This window comes from Rhinolophus sinicus, linkage group LG01 (genome assembly GCF_036562045.2).
Source record: "Rhinolophus sinicus isolate RSC01 linkage group LG01, ASM3656204v1, whole genome shotgun sequence".
NCBI lineage: Eukaryota > Metazoa > Chordata > Mammalia > Chiroptera > Rhinolophidae > Rhinolophus > Rhinolophus sinicus.
This window is the reverse complement of record NC_133751.1, coordinates 28,205,156-28,227,676: the sequence shown is the minus strand read 5'-3', so window position 1 is coordinate 28,227,676 and position 22,521 is coordinate 28,205,156. Positions and strand designations below refer to the sequence as shown.

Below are 22,521 nucleotides of genomic sequence, written 5' to 3'. Positions count from 1 at the left end.
ACAATTACCGTATTTTGCCGTGTGTAATGCACTCCCATGTACAATGTGCACCCGTTTTGGCCCAAACTTTCAGGGGGATATAAATCTTTCGTTTTAATTTTTTAATTCAAATTTTTATTTGTTTACATTTATGTATTTGTTTCTTGTATTATAAAGGAATTTTAGCATTTATTTTTTAACATATTATGGTACAAGAAATTTTATGTAACAAATAATTACAAAACACAAAAACAGATGGAAGAAGGTACAAGAAATTTTATGTATCGGTAACAAATTTACAATATTTATGCATCACAGAAGGCCAAGAACACTTTGTAGTCATTGCAAGTTTGTCATAAGTTCAACAAAACCGATTACATATCGTATTCCAGGGTATTATTTTGCATATGGATATCATTATTGATTTCTAGAGTTATTCTTTTAACTCATAAGCATAAATAAAATAATTAAAAACATTTGTATAAATATGGAATTAGTACTACCCATGTATAATGCACATCCTTATTTTTCCCTCACAAATTTGGGCCAAAAAAGTGCCCATTATACACAACAAAATACGGTAGCTGGCTTCCTCGAAGGGAACAGCAGTTGGTTAAGTAAGATTGAAGTGAGAGCTCTTGTCAGTTTTCTCAGAAATGATTTCCCCATCATGGGTATTTTGCCAGCTGGTTAGGTCTAGCATGAACATGTGATTTCTAAAAGAATGAGCTGGGATCTGCTAGCATGGTTCAAAGGAGCCTTAGTAAAAGCTAATCTCTAAGCAATAAACCATCAATTTATTTAATTTTCAAGAAATTTTTTCAATAAATATATTATTCTTTTAATAGTAACACACTCATTCTGCTTAAATTGTTTAGAGTGCTTTTTATTGTCCTATAATTTTGCAGTCAAGTGAGATAAAAGATTCAAAATGGTTTCATAATACATGGAAGATGAAATTTCAATTTATAGCTTATAGTTTATTTCTTACATATGCAAGATTAATCAAAATTGTGTCTTTAAATGACAACTTGATATTTTAAAAATTGTACGCAAAACACTACTGTGTGCCATTTAACACTGATCTTTTCAGGATTAGCTTTATTAATAGTATGACATTTTCATGCATTCTTAAATTTTACACTAGTTTTAATAGTCACAATGTTTAAGTTCGAATCAACAAATATTCAAGCCTATATGAGAAATGAATGAAATGAGATTACCTTTTTATATAATCGGGTCAATTCTTTTTAAGAATAAAAAGTTAATTTGGGATTTAAAAACCTAAATTTACAATATTACTGTTAATTCAACCATACATATTATTTAGGCCACAGGACTGCCCATTAGCCTTTCTTGTCGAAGAGCAATTAATCTCTTGAACCACTTTTCCTCAGCATCACCTTTCTCAATAAATAACTGAAATAAGAAAAAGAAAAAGAAAAAAATGTTAATGTCTGTGAGAAACTTGGACTTGACCGTACATGAAACAAATCACTTTTATAGAATAATCTTTCAGCACAAGATTTGGATACTGTTCAATTTTTCATGACTTCATAATTAAAGATCACCTATTTGGAATTAATAATGCTTAGATAGCCTTGGAGTAAAAGGACTAATAATATCATCATTTGGTTAACAATTTTATACCTTATTTTGTGAAGTTTATTTCCTCCATGCTTTCTGAGACACACAGTGAAATGATACTATTTCACAGAAGAGAGCAAAATATGATGCCAGTGACGTGCCCACACTCAGTGAACCAAGCGGACCTGAGCCTGAATGAGACCTTGAAGTGCCAGATTAAAAACAAAACAAAGCCCTTCTTTTCGTCCATTTTTTTGTTACCCATAGAAAGAATACTTCTAAAAGTCAGGCAACATGAGTTGGACATACCACATTCAAATACATGTAACAGTTCCAAGGGCTGGAGGCCAGCTGCCTATTTTTAGCAAATCACAACATACGAATCCATTTCCTTCAATGGTCTTCTTGTCGCCAGCACAAAGGGACAACAGTGGGAACTAGTTCAGCTAACTAGACTTCAATTGACATTCTTAAGGTTTAAACATCTTACATTGGGATGAGCCAGAGAATTGTCATCTTGGTACTTGATAGCAGTGGGGATGCTGCCAGGGTCGACTTCTTTTTCGTCACTGGGGAGATCAGCAACTACTGACGCTGGTCCTGGAGCTGCAGCCGCACTGGGTCCATTAGGTTCCACTGACTGAATAATAAAGCACATCTTATTAATTGCATCACAATGTACAACTAGAATGTTGCTTTAATACTATTTCTGATTTTGAATAATAATTGTTCATCTCCTGTGAGATGATACTAATCACAAAAAGGCCATCGTTTATTCAATAAGAAATAATGATTCCTAAAACAAGCAAACAAATACAAAAACATTGGGAAAATGTTTCTCATTTCTTATGATCAGCATCATTTTCTTAAGAAATTGGTACTTAGGAGTCTATACCATTGAATACAATTTATTTCATATATCTCAATTCTATTTATCAAAATAAGCTTGTAACAAATCTCCAGCATTTAGATGTGTCGGCCTTTTTAGGTATAAAAAGCAAATTCAAAGGTTATTTGTTTTTGTTTTTTTAATAAGTCTTACTGAGATAGAATTCACATATTACAATTCATATAGCTTTCAGCATATCCACAGTTTTGTAACCACCACCACAGGCAACTTTAGAACGTTTTCATCATCCTCCCCAAACCATACCCATCAGCAGCCACTGCGCTCCGTTTCTCCCCAACCCGCCCATCCCCAGGCAACCACTAATCTTTCTGTCTCTATGGACTTGCCTATTCTGGACATTTTGCATGCAAGGAATCATATAATATGTGTTTTTTGGTGACTGGCTTCTTTCATTTAGCATAATGTTTTCAAGGTTCATTTCAGTACTTCATTCCTTTTTATTGCTGAATAATATTCCATTGTATAGAATAGTATGTGCCAGGCTCTATGCTAAGTGCTGGGTACAAAAGCACTAATAAATTATCGTTCCTGCCTGGAAGGATCCAGCAGTATCGTGCTAACTTGGGTTAATTCTAGTATTTCCTTCCCTGAGAAAGGAGAAGGCCAGGGAAGTGGCTGATTAGCAGCAAGGTTTCAGGGATACTATGGAATGGATTAGATGAGAAGTTGAAATTCAAAGTTAAAATAAAAAAATCAAGACAATTGGAAGATTAATTCAACTTTTTAGCCTTTTTTCCTACAACTATTGGCTTTACACCTATAGTTTTTCAATTTCCATTTTCTTTTGACTTACGTACTCCTGAACATTTCACTGAGAAAAAACATCTAGAAAATGAAATACGCATGATGAGTTAATTAGAATAACTCATCTTAGAATTAGCGATCCATCTATTAACCAGTATTTGCTGAGCATTATGAATTGCTAAGCACTGGGTTCACAGGGAGAATGAAATAGATAGGTTCCCCGTCCCAAGTGGAGATTGCATTTTGCTAATGGGGCTGACAGATTACAAACAAATAAATATCAAAAATAAATACATAATCACAAATTGTAACAAGTGACAGAAATATTTAAAGAAATATTTGTTAAATTTGATTTGGCAGTTTTCTTCAGTACTTTTCCCCCTCCAGGTCTCAAACATTTCTATGTCTTCAACATACCGACCTTGAAGGCTCATAGCACTAAGTGATATTGTACCGACCCTTTCTAAAACCGAGGACATATAATACCAGTAAAGCCCAACATTCTGCATAGGGAACACTGGGAAGTATGCTAATCCATGAGGTCCAGGACATCATTTGTGGTAGTCTATGTTGCTCTGCAGAGAATAGGAGAGCATGTCATTCTGCATATCTCAGCCATGCTTTGATAGGACTTAGCTAGACGACAGGCTGTCTGTGTTGCACTGCCTTGAAAAACTGTGGATTGCTGTTATTCCAGTTGCCAAAGATATGGCAGAGATAATACTCTATTATAAAAACCAAGTAATCTCATTCAATTTTAACTACACGGTACATTAAAGTTTTCTTTGAGAGGTTCTTATACACACATAAGTGAACTTCTCAGAGGTCAGAATCAGAGCATGAAAGTTATTATTTAATAATGGGTAATTAAAATGTGTGATAAGAACCATTAATTGCTTCTTTATTTAAGTGAGTTAAATTGTTAGAGAAAATTTGACTTACAAAACCCTCAACATGGCCACTACTATACCTCTGGCTTTGAGTAGCACTGCCACCTGGTGGTCCAGTTTGGAAAAAAGTGTTTTAAATTGTACTTCCAAGTGAAAGAACAAATGACCTTTTGGACACAGGCGGATTATTTGCCACATATAACAATTTTAAAGTTGAATAGTTGGTAATAAGCTTATTAGGGACAACAGTTTAAACAAACTGCATCTTGGTTCCTGAAGTTGATAATATAGCAGGAGCTATTAGACGATCTCCCACAAGAGAAATATGATTGCAGAGGGTTAAACTAGTTAACTCGATATGTACTGCGGGGACACCGTGTCTAGCATGTCATTGGTAATAGCCACTTTTCTGGTCAGAGCACCCTACCTTAATTAGTGGAATTAACATAGATAAAAAAGACTCTACCAATTGAAGAGGGCTGGCTAGTAAAGAAAAGCCTTTTTCAGAGATACAAACTTTATACCAATGCATGTAGGACTTTCCAAGAAAGAAAGATGTTGAAACTTGGGTCATGGGTAATTTACTCCTCAAGAGAGTTAGCCTTGGCTATGCATCAGGGATAGCCCATCACGTCTCCCCATGATGTGGATGAAATAGTCCTCCAGATAATTTACCTCCCTTTGCTAAGTAATCTCCTGATAAATAATTCAGCTTCTTTGGTATCCTGAATCCCTACCCTATACTGCAGACACAGACATTTTAGAAGCTGGAAAGGGTTATTATGTTCTAAACCAGGGGTATCCAAACTGCGGCCCGCGGGCCAACTGCAGCCCACAATCCATTTTTTATTGGCCCGCAGCAAATTCCCAAACTATATTTAGTTTACTTAAATAAACCAGGTGAGACAATACGTACTTCACCTCGAGTGAGTGGCCCGCTGTTTGTGTATTTTACCGCATATGGCCTTTGGTGAAAAATGTTGAAAAAAGTTTGGACACCCCTGTTCTAAACTAATAAATTGGCTTCTGTTTCATATTATAGTCAAGTGTGAATTTATTCATTGTTGGCCCACCACTGCTCTTCTGATCATTTTAAAACATAGTGACTAATAAAAGTCCAGTGTTGGATGGTTAATACTTTAGACTACTGTACATTCACCAAGGTAAATGCCATCTTCTGAGGCTTTTAGCATATCCCCCTATTGGTGCCACTTCCTACTTTTCAATGCATGCTTTCTTTATACTACAACAGGGAATGTGCATTGAGCTCACAATTATGAGAGACATTACTAGGAAAATCATGGGCTCTGAAGTTGGACAAATTTGGTTTAAATGTTGCTTCTTGTTGTTTATCAGCAGTTTGACCAGGAGTTATAAAATTTGCTGAGTCTCAGCTTCCTTAGCTATAAATAAGGGATACTGCGATATTAGATAAATTATATATGTTAAGTGTTTAGTCTTAATGGTGGCTATTATTATTTTAGTTATTTTAAGTTATTTAAATATAAAAAAGTGGGGCTAGGATACAACATTGTTATACATCATTTGCTTTAACGTTTCCAAAAGGCTGTGTTGAAACAAACTGGTCCAAAACCGATGTTTGTACAGGATACCAGTAAGTCACTGTGTAAAAGCTGTGACATAATTTTCAATTATTTGCTCAGGAATACAGTAGGTCATCAAGCCTCAAATAAAAAATTTAGGGTCTATAAACCATAAAAAATTACAACAATCTCCGGCCCATTCAAAATGGGAATCTTTATATCTACAATTCCTCTTAGGGAAGCCACAGACAAACACAGCCGTCAGTATTCAGTAAGATGAGGAGGGGAAGCCGCGGGAGGAGGCAGAGAAGTGGAAACAGCTTCCATTTCTGGAGTATCTTCTATGTGCCAGGCACTTGGCTAAGTGTTCTATGTAAAGTAACTTGTTCATCTTTTTAAAATCCTCTGCCATCTTTTTAAAATGGTATCATCCCCATTTTAAGATAAGAAAGCCAAGGTTTAATGAGGTTCTAGTTTAAGAATGGATAGCCAGAAAATGGCGGAATCAGAACGTGGTTCCAAGTCTGCCTGACTCTACATTTCATGCTTTTGACCATTGCTTTCCAATTGCTAAACCCAAGATTTACTGTAATTTGGTTTTGATTTTAAAGGAAAGAAATAAAAATGTTGGTAAATATTTTAACTAAATAATTTCTAAGTGGCTCAACTCACAGTGCTGGATTAATAATATTTCTGGCTGCATTTGCTTCTCTGTCATACTTATCCAACGTAGAACTAGCTAATTCTAGGCTTTCCAGAATTGATATTATTTCTTTCTATGAATTATTGCTAGAGGAAACTTGTTTTTAAAAGATAGTTGAAACAGATGATGGGTTTTTTTCACACAGATTTATGAAGGTTCCTTACAAAATGGAGACGGCTATTCCATCTCAGTCCTCTCATCTCTAATGGTAGCATCTAAATTAGAAGTATTAAAAAAAGTATATTGAAGGTGAGCATAAATTCCAACTCAGCACTAAAAACTAAAGGAAACAGAAACTAACTATTAAAATAATTATTAATGGTGCTCCCTTTGATCAGAGATTTAGGTGAAATTCCTTTATATTCGTCCCATAGAAAGCCATATAGCTATTTAGGATTTTGTTATAGATTTGGAAAGAAGAGTTTTTTCTCCTGGATTTAGTTAGCTATTTTAAGATTAATAACCTATAGGGAAATAATCTTTTAAAACTTTCTAGGCGATACAATGAGGTAAAAATATTACTAATCCCAAAATTCAAATATACAGACATTATTACATTTATACATTTCAAAAGACTTTTAAGGTGAAACCAGACGTCTAAGAATTTCTGTGTTTCTCAGCAAGAGGTCTGTCTTACTGGCAAGCACGGAGACTTGGGGAAAATAATGGACATATTAGAGAAATGTAATGGGTTAAGGTGTTAATACGTAAGACAGATTGAGCATCTAGAGTAATTCAAGCTTTCAAGCATTATGCTTAATTTATAGAACGTACTTAGATATCAAATACCAGATGCTAGAGTATGTTATTTAAAAATAAACATTTATTGGATCTAGAACTATGCTCAACATTTGATAATGATTATATTTAATCCTCAACAACTCCAAAAAGTAGGTATGATTAGCTCTTTTATGAATCTGGAAACTGAGGCCCAAAGAGGTCGAGAAGCTTGCTCAAGATCCCAAATTAAGGCAGGAAGTGTGGGAGTTAAGATTCAAACTCAGATCTCCTTGAGTCCAAAGCCCATGCTCTTTCTTCTATATCAAGTAGGTTTTTGATCAATTTCCTTGCTCATTGCCAATTCCACTGTTAATTGGAAGAGCTACTAGTATCTTGGAGGAGAAGAATGGTATTAAAAATAATTTTGTGTGCTCGCTTCGGCAGCACATATACTAAAACTGGACCGATGCAGAGAAGATTAGCATGGCCCCTGCGCTAGGATGACATGCAAATTTGTGAAGCATTCCATATTTTTGGGTTGTAAAAGAGGGTAAATGGGGTCAAATATATGGTGATGGAAGGAGAACTGACTCTGGGTGGTGAACACACAATGTGAGATATAGATGATGTATTACAGAATTGTACACTTGAAATCTATGTAACTTTACTAACAATTGTCACCCCAATAAACTTTAATAAAAAAATAATTTTATATGAATAATTAGTACCAAATAGGAAAAAGTTATTTAGAAGAAAACCCAGTGTACTAATTATAGAGGAATAACTATTTCCACAGAAAGAAAATGCTATGTCTTAAGCAAGTCCAATAAGAACTGGGAAGTCAGGATAAACTTCACAAAACAAAAAGTAGGAAAGTAATTTTTAAAATAAGTTACAATTCAATTAGGACATACGAATCATCTTTTAATATGCTAGAGTAAGATATTATAAAAAATGGGCAACTATATTTATAAATGTCCATTTCACAGCTCTACTTTTTAGAAGTGTGGAGGCAAACTACAAAAAGGTCAAATTAAATCAACAAAATGTGAGCTGCCCCTGGTGGGCAGCTGGTTAGCTCAGGGGTTAGAGTGCAGTGAGCTGCGCCCCCAACAACTAGATTGAGGGTGGCGACTTGGCATGAAGCAGATGGGTCCTGGAGGGACACGCTGTTCCCCAATATTCCCCAATGAAAAGAGGGAAAAAAAATTATCCCCAAAAAAGAAAACAAAACGACACGGCAGGGACTGTGGACTAACCGAAGCTGCCTAGTTCTGTGCTCCCTGTATGCAGCACATACTCCATTCCTGTTTCCAGACTGAATTATTTTTACAAGTATATTTTAAGAAGTATATAGTAATAAAAGAAATGCTAATGGAAACACAAAAGGTTAATTTTCACGTTTTAGGTCAGTAAACATGCAAAAATCTGATAGGACTTGTTGTTAACCAGGGTTTGAGAGGCAGACTCTTGCACTTCTGGGGCATTTGAAAGATGGCTTTGGGAACACGCGTGAAAATAAACAATATTATCCTTTAGTGAATAACTCATCTTGAAAAATTTATCTTAAGGTGATAATGGATATTTACAAACATGTAACAGCTCCAAATTTACAACTACTTAACACCTATAAACTTACAACTATTTAAATATCTAATATTAAATATTAGAGAAAAATATGTAACCATACATTCACCAGTAGGATAGTATACAGTCAATGTATTTACAGATATAGAATATTTTGAGTAAGTGGTAACTATACCATGTCTTCGTTATATGTATATTATTAAAGAGTACATGCATTTCATAGTGGAATGTCTTTTCCTACCAAAGGAACACATATTCCTAACAGCAGCACTAATAATGATTGAAAGAATACATGAAATATTCAACAGAAATAAAATGCCAATTGAAGCTCCTTTCACTAGAGTTGAATAAGTGATACCCATCTGGGCAAAAAGTATAGATTTATGTTACTATTTGGGTAATAATTTTATTTTTAAAGCCCTTTTCTCACTTTTCTCTAGCAATGTCAATTCAAAAAGTAGGTATATGTTTGAAAATAAAACCGTATATGTTCATGATATGCATATTACTGTTACAGAACTGATGTGTTGACATTTTACTTTGTCTTCTCAGAATGAATTTTAAAATAAAAATGGCATCAGATACATTTTTACAGTACATTTTTTGACAAGTTAAACTGATTCTCACTGATTCATTCTCTCTCAATAACACGCTGACACTCTCACCCTACTTCATCTATTAGAAGAAGCACTTACATTTAAGTGAAATCCATTAATAAAGCATCTCTTCAGTTGGAATCTAAAGGCTTATTCATAATGCCTGAATGAAAACTTACCTTTTTGACTTCTTTACTTGATCTGAATGTCTGCTGAACAAAAGAATCACTTTCAATGGCTTCAATTTCTTTTACTCTTTTTACTTGCTCTACCAGGGTGGCTTGGTCTAAAAAAAGAGGGTATAATGTCAGTGTATTTTAGAATATAAGCTTGTTAACAACACTATACCTAAGCAATGTTCTTTCTTTCTTCCTATGAAGTAATTTTATGACTTCAAAATTTAACTGCATGAAAAGAAATTATAGTTAAGCTATAACAAGAAACTCTTTTTCCCCTAAGATCCGCAAATATAACATTCCTACACACTAAAATTCTCACCTAAAACCTAAAACATTGCTGAGAAAGTGCTGCCATAATGATCTAAGCTAATCTGGTGGGAGGGTTTTAAAAAAAACAAACAAAAAACCCCCTATTTTATTATGGAAATACATATAAAACGAATAAGAGCACAATAAATCCACCTGTACCCGTCATCCACTTCTATAATCATTAACTTTCTATTATTCTTAATCTATTCTTCCTCATTTCAATTTTTTTGGGGTAGACCTCGAGTATTTAAAAGTAAATCCCAGACATTCCTAAATATTTTAGTAGGCATCTCAGATAGGGCTTAAGAAAAAACAACAAAACAAAACTGTACCATAACTACAATACCATCTTCACATCCAACAATATTATCAATAATTTCTTAATATCACCTTATACAGTCCACGTTTAATTTTTCTCTGATTGTCCAAAAATATGTCTTTTTAGAGCTGGTTTGTTTGAAACAGGATCCAAACAAAGTCTACACATTACACTTGGTTGGTAAGTATCTTAAATCCCTTTTAATCACTTACAGTCCACTGTCCTTCCGTTCATTGCCATTTATTTATTGAAGAAACTGGATCATCTGCCCTTTAAAATTTTCCACATGCTGGATTTGTCTGATTTGACTCTCTTGGTGTCATTTAACATGTTCCTCTACCACTCACAGTTTGTGTAAACCAGTAGTTAGATCTAGAGGCTTGATAAGATTCAGTTTCAATTTCTTTAGACAGAGAACACATTATAGGTGGTGCTGTGTGATTCACATGACTTCATGTCAGGATGCACTTCTCCCACCTTCAGTGACATTAAGATTGAGCTGTGGGTCCAAATGAGGTCAGCCTGACCCTCCTGTTACAAAGTACTCCAACAACCTGTCACTTACAAGTTTTAGCAGGTATTAATATTTGTTTGTTGCTTAGATCCATTATTTCATTTTTGGTTGCAAAATGGTGATCTTCCAATTCTATTATTCTCCCTGCATTTATTAGATCTGATTTCCTTTATAATGAAAAACTCCCCTCATTAACTATTTCGTGTCTGTGAAACAGTCTGTACAGGAAAAGGCAGAAAAAATGTTTAATTCTTTCCCTATATTAATTCTATCCAACTATGACCATTTTTAGTTAAAAAATATTTATATATTTAATGTATTTTAGTCCATGGTAAGTCATTTTGATATTTTGATGCTCACATTAGTCCACCTTTGGGTAATGGGACTACCCAAAGCCTCTTCAAGTTGGCTCCTGCATCTTTCTGCTATGATCCCTAGTTGGTAAGGCAGGACAAGGTGTTCCAGTCTCATTGAGTACAGTTCCTGTCCCGGGGCTGAAATGAGCCATTTCTCTAAAGAGCTTGGACTCCTTTTAGTGGGGAATGATATTTAGAGACATCAACTTGGGCAGTAGGGGTGCTCGTTGTTACTGGATTGCACTGCTCCTCAGCCTTTTCAGTGGGTGGTACAGGAAATACAGGTAACCCCCGTTTTTCGAAAGTTCCCATTAGACACTTCACTTTTACAAAAAACCTACATTAGTTCGTGCTTTTGCCAACTGAAAGAAATTCGAAGAGGATTTTCAATTTTATTTTTAAAAAAGGTGAAAAGTGAAAATAGCATTCAGAGTTTGTTTTGCAGCGATCCATGATAGAGGCGGCGGGCACCAAGGGGTGAGGGTGGCACTGCTTTCAATAGAGGTTAATGTTACTTTAGGTTTTATGCGTTATCTGGTATGATTTACTTTTAGGGTCACGGACGCTCAAATTTTTTTTCATATAAATGAATGGTAATTGCTCCTTTGCTATATGCCATTTCGGCTTAAGAAAGTTTTCATAGGAATGCTCTACTTTTGGGTAGTGGGGCAAACCTGTGCATATTTTTAGGAGAGAAAAAAATAATATGAGTTCATGCTGATACTACCAACCAAATTAAAGATGATAAAACTTTTAGTTAGTCTTTGGTTTTACGTTTGTATATGTTTTCTCTTACTCTTACATCTTAGGCCTTCATAATAATGATCAATAGTACTTACTTGTTTTTCCTAATATGTCAGCTGAGTATGTATTAGTTTCAAAATAAGAAGGTAAACATTACTAGTAACAACAAGATGAATTAATGCAGTTTAAATTTTCTTTATGGTTTTTTTTTATCTTAGAATTTATTCCAATGATGAATTGTCAAAACACTAGTCGCTAAAGTCACTTGAAATAATTCTCCATTTGATTATGCTACCAACTTAATATACAGTTAGGTTAATTTGTTTCAGTTCATTTTTGATTTTTAGGTCTTGCTTTGTTTTATTGCCTTTGTGATTAATGTTTGTTTTTTAACTGCATAAAACACTTACATAGATCTAAAGCAAAAACTTAAAACAACATTCAGAAAAGTGTAGGTTTCCTATCCATTTCTATTCCTGTGGTTCTACCCCCAATCCATAGGTAATCATTTTTATTAGGTTTTCATTTTTATCCTTCCATGGTTTATTTTTGAAAATATAAGTATACATATACTTTTCTTTCTTACATAAAATAGCACACTACAAATTCCTATGTGTATTCTTTCACTTAACAATACAAGTATGTCTTCACTCTCTATAGTCTCACAGTATAGAGTCTTCCTCATTCTGTTTTATAGCTGTATAGCAATCTATTTTATGGCTTTATGGTATTAGGTTGGTGCAAAAGTAATTGGGTTAAAAAAAAAAAGGTTAAAAATAATTGCAAAAACCGCAATTACTTTTGTACCAACCTAACAGTTTTTCCCACCAATGCCCTATTTGAGATCATTTGAGTTGTTTCCAGTCTTTTGCTTTTACAATTAATGCTTTAATAAACAGCCATGTGCATGTGTCATTTCATATATATTTTTTTCACATACTAGCTGGGCAGGAAAAACGCAGTATTATGGTTCGTACCTTTGCTGTTTAAAGTCTTGCTCTAAGCTAACATGAATACATAGGTAAGTGAGGAGCTACTATATACTCAGCTAAGGCATTTAAAAATGTTGGCATTTTAGGCTTCATGGATAATAGCTGGATCTACTTTAGAGAGTATGAGAAGATATTTGGTTTCCTAAGTTCCATAAAAAATTAACATTTTATGAAAAATCATTGTGTCAACTTTCGGCTAATCACATATTACAATTACATAGTCTTATGCAAGCTCCAGTTTAAGGGAAAGACAGTGCTTCTGAAGCTGTGTCCCTGACAGCTGTAACCAGTCTTTTCTCATGTGAGAAATCATGCATGGAATGTTTGGAAGTAACAGCCCCAGAGCCAACATACCCATCTTTGGAAGAATATATTTTCCTACATAAAAGCACTGTTAGAATGTCATGGAAGAGCAAATAGCTCCACATGCTTTAGAATAAAAGCTCCTGTGTATTTTAATTATGCAATGTACTAATTGAGCATGTGAAATGAGATGAGTCTTTGCCCAGCTAATTTATTAATATTAACACACCCCATACTAGTGGATAATATTTTTGTTAGTTACATGTATAATAGTGTTAATATAGCACAGAAAAATTATAATGGATACCATTCCACGTGACCCAACTTTAATTTGTCAATATGAAAACACATTTGTTTACATAGGTCTTAACTAGCTCACAATCATTAATTCCTAAGCAAAAGACAGTATTTCTGACTAAGATGACCTCATATGTATCAACTGTTTGACCCTTTGGATTTTTTCTTTAACATATTCTCTCATTTGAATTTACACAGCACATCATTAGTTTTAAATGTCAGAGGTGAATGCACAAACAGTACTAAGTCTAAAGTTTGTAGTGTTTGTACTTTTAAATATGGACATATGGACACAACCAGCCAGTATGTTTAACAAAACAGCACTGGAGAAATTAGAAAGGAAGGAAGGAGAAAGATTAGAGAAAAACAGAACATTATCTTTGCGTCTTTTTAAAGATTATCCAGGACTAACAAAGTGACAGAGCAAATAAGGGAAAGCCAGTTTGCCTGACTTACAACATGAAAATAAACCAACATAGCTTTTACCTTTCAATGTAGGAACCAGTTTACTGGTGATATTTAAATTAAAGAGTGTGATATTTGATTTAAAGAGTAAGAGTGATATTTAAATTAAAACTTGAAAGATTCATGAGAGATTTACATTTTCAGCCTTATAGTAGCCCAGCTTCATTCTGTCTTAAAAAAGAGACTTAACAAACGTTTTAAATGGCTTCATACTCAAAATTCTAATATCAATGTCCACAAACATATGTCTTGATTATAACCCTGTCATTTTGGGAAGCAGAATAAAACACATCAATAATATATAGTAAATTGTTTCAAATTCAGGTTAAGTTATACAAGCCAATTTTGCATTTAAAAACTCTGTACCAATTTTAAAGACTGGGAAAAATGTGAATTAAAACTAGTTATAGTTTATATATTTGGTATGAATGCTTTGCATACAAAGCATCTTGTATTCATCAGCCATGAGGTAAAAATAAAGAAAAGTGCCAAAGTTATTGGGAGAATCAAAGTTATAGGATGTTTTTAATTATTAACATGGTAAACATGAAGGAAACATATATATTAGTACTTGATGCTTTTTGATACACATATTATTGGAAATAAAATGAATTCTATAGGTTGTTTATAAGATGTCAGTAGAAGGGAGACATATTTCATAATAGTAAACTAAAAAATAATGGAAACAGAAAGCCAGTCACTATGGACTAAAAAAATCAATACTAACTCACCGCATGGAAAATCATTGTTTCTTTCGTGATGAAAAATTAAAATAAAATATTTTATTAGTTACTATTGGTATTATATTGTAAAAATTAGGCTCACTTCAAGTTATACTTGACAATCAATTTCACATGATACAACATTTACAGAATTTTCTTTTAAAATAATATCAAATGGTACACAAATTTAAGAGTAGTAAATAAATATGACAAAGTCCAATATAAACCTTTTATTTGAAAAGATGAAATTTTAATCTGTACACCATTTGTAGATTATAAACTGATCTCGGAACTGGCAGCTATGCTACTCCAAGGACAGCAGATGGCACTATTACCCAAGACATAACCATGGAATAAAAGACAATGTAAGTTTCATGATCGGCATCTTACACGTGAAAATCTCATCTTCAACTGACTCCTTTGAATATTAATATTTTATGAATTTACCAAAGTTAAAATGCATTTTACATTACAAAGAGTTTGGGTTGGTTGGCCTCATAGTTATTGAGTTACTTATGCTACTCTTCCAGGGGAAAAAATGTATGTAATAGTACTGCTACAAATACATGAATAATATAAAAGGACATCTTATTTTCAGTTTGACTGAAATTGACCCAAATTTTAGTCAAGAATGGAAATATCTGTGAAATTCCTTATTATAGTACATATAGATACTGAAAACAAAACATTCAGATACTGAAATGTAAAGAATTTTCATGTGCTTTACAAGAAAAAAAAGCAAACAGCAACACACCAGCATTAAATAAGCAAATAAGTAAATAAATAAGTAAAGCTACTCAATAAAATTTGTGAACAAATAAAATATCCCATAAAACTTAACTTGAAATTCTAACGTTATTAAAACAATTTCTTATGAACACAGATTTTAACAAAATACAGCTATTGCTCTCCCTTTCAAAACAAAGCATACAAAGCACATATTAGAAATTCATCCAACCCCAACATTTTAAGGTTGTTCACAAGTCCCCTATCCCTGGGCATAAATTTCCAGAACTGATATCCACAAATAATTTGAAAGATGACAAAACTTCTTAAGTAGAATGTGGCTTATTAGTCTTCTGGAAGCTTATGATACAGTAGCACGTTATATATGTCTGTGAGGCTCCTGAAGTGTCTCTGATAACAACCCCCTTTGGATGGGCTCCAAGACAGACTCATCTTTCCATATCAAATTAAGTTACAGGAATAACTTTAATGTGACTGCACCAGTGAAGAATTTCTGATAAACATTTTAATAAGCGCAAGTGCACTGGGTATCAGGCCAGGCTTTATTAAAAACAAAATCCACACTAGATACCTCATTTAGCTCTTCTCACCTAGAACGCTTTCAACTTTTCTGAATCCTCCCTGTCATTTAAGGCCGCACCTAATACCCATCTTTCGGTGATGCTGTCCCTTGCCACCTGTGAGTAAAGGGGGTCGTCCATAGTTTGTTTGGCTCTTACCATATAAAGTGATCAAACAATATGCTGAATGTTTAAATTAAAAAAAAAATACAGTAAATGACACATTGCCATTAACCCCCCCTCAAAATACTCTCCCTCGTTGCAGCCGGATGGCTCAGTTGGTTAGAGTGCGGGCTCTGAAAAACAGGGTTGCTGGTTCGATTCCCACATGGGCCAGTGAGCTGCGCCCTCCACAACTAGATTGAAGACAATGAGCTGCTGCTGACCTTCCAGAGGGGCGGCTGGATGGCTCAGTTGGTTAGAGCGTGAGCTCTCAACAACAAGATTCAATTCCCACACGGGGTGGTGGGCTGCGCCCCTGCAACTAAAGATTGAAAATGGCAACTGGACTTGGAGCAGATGGGCCCTGGAGAAACATGCTGTTCCTCAACATAAAAAAAAAAAAAAAAATCTTCAATAAAGGTAATAGCTCTGCCCTCTTAAAACAAAACAAAACAAAACAAAACAAAACAAAACAAAACAAACAAACAAACGAAAACTCCCCCTCTCTTCGAACACACTTATCCCATCATTCTTGCCACTTTCTGAGGCAGTTCTGGAAGTCCTATTTCGTGAGTGTCTTTAGTTGTGCTGTCATGGCTGCCTCGATGTGCTGAATCATTTTGACTTTGGGGAAGAGCCAGAAGTTGCACAGTGCCAGACCTGGTGAATAAGGTGGATGAGGACACACCGTAATGATTTATTTGACAGAAATTGCCATGTACCAGAAGCAATGTGTGACATGGAGCGTTGTCATGATGGAGGATGATTTACGCCACACTTTAAAACACACCTTCTCTCAACCGTAGCTCACACCTGACTGACTGCACTGAACAAGCTGAAACTTGTTACACACTGTTACTAAGGTTCGATGTGCCACTTCCCGTATTGAAGATCCTTCCTTGCCTTTCTGTTGGATGGCACTCGGCAGCAGCATTCACCATATTTTGTGGTCACAACGGAAAGGCTCCATGTCACACATCACTTCTGGTATGGTAATTTCTGTCAAATAAAAACATTATGGTGTGTCCTCATCCACCTTATTCACTGGATCTGGCACCTTATGACTTCTGGCTCTTCCTCAAAGTCAAAATGACCATGAAAGGTAAACGTTTTGAACCGGTTCAGTATGTTGCCTTGTGCTGATATTAATCTCTTCATGAATGAAAGCTTCATTTCCCCAGCTAGAGGGAACATACCTTTTTGTGTCAACTCCAGGACTGAGTGTACTGTGCTTTATTATTTAGTAAGCAGTCAAAAAACATTTGTTGAAAAACTAAAGATCGGAGGACATTCAAGTAACCATTTAAAAAATGAAACTTGATGGAGGGAATATCAAATTATCAGAAGTTTTTGTAACTTGAAACACTAAATGTCTTTAAATGGTTAGTTTTAATAGTTCACATTATCTGGTTAAACTCTGTCTCTGCTACTTACTAGCTGTGTGACTCTGGGCAAGTGGTTCAAGCTGTGATGGTCTCAGTTTTCCCCTCTGTGGCATGAGGAAAACAGATTAAACATCATAGGATGGCGGGGAGGTTAATTCCCCTCAACCCCCCATTCAAATATTTGAGCACATTCAATGTACCAGGCATTGTTTCACATGCTAGGGTTTAGAAATAGATAAGTTTTTTCTCTCATGGGATTCATAATTTAATGGGACAAATAATAAGCATACACATAAACAATATGATATCAAAGAAAACAGAGCAGGGGTAGAGGGTTAGAAAGGAGAAAGGGGGTTATTTCAGATGGGGTCACCTGGGAAGAACTCTCTGACATGGTGCTATTATAGCAGAGAGAAGAACCACGTGGAAAGCAAGCCATGAAAATCTGGGAGATGAAACCATGCTCTTAAAGAAGGATTTAAAGCACCTGATAAATGATAGCTGTTACTAGTAATAGCACTAGAGTGCTCATTTAGTAAGATTACTGAAGACATGGAAGTTGGCTAAAAAGTTGGTATATAAATCTCTCAATTTCTGACTGCATGGTTTAAAGCTGGCTGCCTTTTCTGAGTTCAGCTGGGTACTAAGCCACTTTAGCTCACACCTCTTGTGGCATCACCTGCGGTGTGGCAGCGCTGTGTGAATGACTGGAGGAGGGGACAGGCCTGTGCACATCACTGAGAAGACACAAAAGGCCCTGCTGAATTTTATTGCCCACAAAGACCCTGGAGTCCCCCTGACTCACTGAATGTTGCAGGCTGAGTGGGGAAGCAGTGCTTTGCTGACCCACAGCCTCCCGGGCTCCAGTGACTCAAGAGATGGGAGGTCCTGTCACTTCCTAATAAATGTCTAGGAACACAAACTTCCCAAAATGGTAGTTGTGTGGTAGAAATCACGAGATAAAGCAAACGTGTTTTAGTTTAGTGTCTGTAGGTCTACAGACACTTTGTTTTGATCATCAATATTTGGAATGCTTTTCTAGTGGGGAAGGTCATTGAAGCTAATTTTTCATTTAAATGGTTGTTAAAAAGGCCAGATGAGCTGTTCTGGTAGCAGAAGTATTAAGCACAGCGGTAACAAAAGCTTAACATTTGTGGCACTCTGATGCACTAAGCACTTCACAGGGATTACCTCATTGAACTATCACAACCATGAGAAATAGTACTATCAGTATTTTCACTGTATAGGTGAGAAACTGAGGCTAAGTAACGTGGCCAGTTAGCCTGAGGTCACGTGACTAGTTAGCTAGAGACATGGGATCTGATCCTTGAATTATGATCTAGTCATTATTTCCTGGTCAAATAAATTCTATACCCACACCTGCCAAGCAACAAATAATTTTTTCCCGCCTTCCCACCCATTTACTAGAAATAATAACTGTTTTTGGTATTGTTTGTACTCTGTATTTTAATGCTTGTTCATTCAGTAAAATACAATGCAGCTTTATTTGTACAGGAGATGCCATATATAGTATCTTGGTCTTCTGGCATTATCTTGAGCTAGATTACAGACGTATATTTTCAGAATCTTTCTTTCACATTTGAAAAACTTGTTAAGGAATTATATATGTCACATTCCAAATACCTTCATTAATAAATAAGAAAAATAAAGTTTTTAGAAAACCTAGCATTCTTTCATGTAAGCCTTAAAACAACCTGAGTATTAGGTTACCACTTTAGAGCTGTTCTTTATCTATTGTGTAAAAACTGTTACAAAAATCTAGAACGGTGTCTGTGAATTTGGCTAAACCAATAACCATTATGAAGTCTAACTATAGAGACTTCTTGTCTCAAATGTAATATGCTTATTTCAAATGTAATAAACATGGGTAGTCAAATCCACTTCAATAGAGTGGTAAGAAATAATCATTCCAATAAAGATAAAGCTACTGGAAATTTTCTTATTTTAACAGGATAGGAATTATATGTATATATATATAATTTGAGGTATACCAGACAAATAGGGCAGAACACAGACTCTGAAGTTGCTGTTTGCTGTCCATTTTAATTCTAGAATTCTTATTGACTCTAATTAAAATTCTGTAGATGGAAGAGTTATATGTTTCTAAGGATCCTGCAGTGAATGCTGTCTGCCAGCCATCTACAAACACCCCATAACCACACACAACTCGCCTGTCAGGAGAGCTAATGCAGACATCTCAGGGCACACCACATTTGTCACTGTGGCTAATATCAGAGATACGCAGCTCTTTTTTCTTAGCACACAAAAGCAAGATATGTAATTCAATGCTCAATTTACCCTTGTCTCACAGGAGATTTTTCCCCGCTAATTGATAGAAATTAAGCCATTAATCAAGCCACTAGCCATCATTCAAACCAGAGAAGATGAATACAAACTTTCATCATAACCACCTTCCCCATTTTAGTGTTCATTAGCATTAATTTTTAATGCAATTATGCTATTCTTTTACGCTGAGCTCATAAATTACTGCTCTTTTGTTGCTGGCTGGCCTTGTAAAATCCAAACTAATGCTTTGTGCTCTGATCTTAAAGGCAATTACTAGGTTCTTCTATCTTTTATATCTTTGCATCCCCAATAACCTTTATATATAACGAACACCCATGACTGACTATGCCTGTTTGTTATTTTAATACCTCTATGTAAATCTCTGTGAACATATAAATGCAGTCAAATGTGTATACAACATATATATACACACATATACCACATACATTACAAAATATAGGTGTAACTATAAAAATAAGATCTCACAAGTTCATACTGTAGTTTAGGTTCAAATATAAAGACTTCACTATGGTTTATTATGATTAAAGTGTAACACATTATTAAAGTTATAATTTTTATAACAACTTTGAGAGAGAAAATAGGAATAGTGGCTGGATTTATAAACATTTATAAGGGTCAAACAACTATTAAAAATAGAATAACTATAAAATATCAAAATCTCTTAGTTTTTTACTTAGGGTTACTGTTTTATGTTTAAGTCCTTACTTTGAAAAATAACTTGTGTTGAAACCTGAAAATTAATGTGATGAAAATGAAGAGTACTGGATGATCAAAAGAACCATTTATCCAAGCGTGTGTTTACCAGTGCATGTACTAACTCCGCTGTCTTATGTTTTGCAGAGTGGATGCATTGGTTTATTAGAGGATACTAGTAAAATTAAAAAACAGAATTCCAGAAACAAATACTGAACCAAGAGGCAACACATCCAATCAGTCCTCCATCCTAGAGAAGGTAGAAAAGATGGACTCTCCTTACAGTCACCCAAAAGCATTGGTTATGCTCACTCTTCGTGCAGAGGAGAAAAAAAAACCAAAAACCTACAACTCTCTTCCTGTATCATCCCAGCAATGCCTTTTCCTTTATCTGCAAGTTGTTATGTTCGGGCTGCCCACTAGCTAGCGAAAGGGTGTATAGGTGGCATTAAGATTACCGACATAAAACCTGATGGGGCAACATCAGTAGCACTGGTGTTGGTGCCAGCCCAGGCACCTTCTGGAGTTGCATAGATGTTGTCTAACCCTAACACTACAGGATAGGGGTAGGGAATAGAGAGTGTATTCAGGAATTTTATACCAAAAAGAGGTGTGAACCATTAACTTCTTAAGATATAAAGAAGCTGATGATCAGCTTGACTTCACCTTATGTTTCCGGTCATGGCTAGTTCTTTATTGGATCTCATCTTAACAGGAAGTTACCCATGGATTAGCTGCGGTGAGGCTTAACTGTACAAGGAGTTGATTCTCTGAACCAGGGGACTTGTTACGTCAGGAAAAGTGGACAGCCTAAGCTCAAGTCTTTTGCCATCATTCCTTTTCAATGTCAGAAGCAAATAGGCACCTAACACTTGTATTTGAGTATTAAAGTTGTCAGTATAAAGTTGTGAGTTCTAACGCCTCTGGTGTTCTAATGCCGCTAAGCATTTAGTGTTTGGGCTCATTCGCTTAGAGAAAATAGTCCATTGCTCCACGTGCTTTTATTTCCCTGAACATATTGATAAAAATGTTGGGGTTCAGAAACAGGAATTGAAATTAATTCACCCAATATGCTATGCCAGGTGCTGGACTAGGTGCTAGAGATTTCTAGCATCTAGAAGTCAGATTTAAAAATGACTTACTTTTGGCCCTCACAGAGTCCCTGGGCAAATATGGAACTTTTATTTAGAATTTTTATTTGCAAATAGTTATGAGCTGGTAATTACAAGGATGTGTTGTGTTTACAAAGTGCCTGTGCATCTGTTATTTCACTTAATCCTGAAACAGAGATACTTTTTGGTAATAAATGGTATCTTCATTTTTCAGATTGGATATCTGATACGCTCATAACCTAAGAGATACCATAAGAAGCAGAGTTAAGACATGAAACCAAGTCTTTGTACTTCAAATTCTGCATGCTTCCCATTGCACCATGTAGTGCCTGAACCTCGGAATCGCTGGCAACCATACCTGATGAATAGTTCTGACTATTGATGCTTATGTTAAATGCTTATCAAATTTACGCAATTTTGTTCTTTTACACAGAGATGTGGTAGGGAGGCTGTAGTGGGTGACAGAAGACACTAACTTCTCTTTCTTAAAAGCAGAAGAAACCATTAAATACTTCAAAATGCAGTTTTTAAAATTAGCTTTCTGGAGGTATAATTTAGGTAGAATAAGTACATTCACTTAACACATACAATTCAATGAGTTTTGACTATATATACATCTGTGTAACCAATACCACAATCTAGATTTAGAATATTTCTATCGCCATCCAAAATTTCTTTGTGCCTCTCTGTGGTCAAGTTCTGTCGGTGCCCTGACTACCAACAATCACAGATCTGCTTTCTGCCAGTGTGTATTAGTCTGCATTTTCTAGAACTTAATGTAAATGGTACACTCTCTCATGTCTGATGTCTTTCACTCAGCATATTTTTGTGGTAGCCCCATGTTGTTGGGTATATTTGTTGTTTGTTCTACTACAGGTAGAGTTCTATTATATGAATACCCACAATTTGTTTATCCATTCACACGTTGATGGACATTTAGGTTGTTTCCAATTTCTGGCTTTTGAGAATAAAGTTGCTATAATACTTATGTACAAACTTTTGTATGGACATATGTTTTCACTTCTTTTGGGTAAATATATAATATTGGCATGGCTGAGTTATATGGTAGGTTTG

General features: G+C 35.1%; 1 protein-coding gene and 1 non-coding gene across 2 annotated transcripts in view; one reads left to right on the top strand and one right to left on the bottom strand.

The window, feature by feature from the left end:
- Positions 1 to 849: 849 nt before the first annotated feature.
- Positions 850 to 22,521, bottom strand: part of RSRC1 (arginine and serine rich coiled-coil 1) — a 371,018-nt gene continuing 349,346 nt past the window's right edge. The window contains 3 exon segments of the mRNA XM_019732033.2: positions 850 to 1,398; positions 2,057 to 2,206; positions 9,440 to 9,546. Of these exon segments, the coding sequence (XP_019587592.2) occupies positions 1,306 to 1,398; positions 2,057 to 2,206; positions 9,440 to 9,546 (350 nt within the window). The 3' untranslated portion in view covers positions 850 to 1,305.
- LOC141568172 (U6 spliceosomal RNA) lies at positions 7,506 to 7,612 on the top strand. Its single transcript, XR_012491215.1, has one exon. It is a non-coding gene; the product is annotated as a U6 spliceosomal RNA (small nuclear RNA).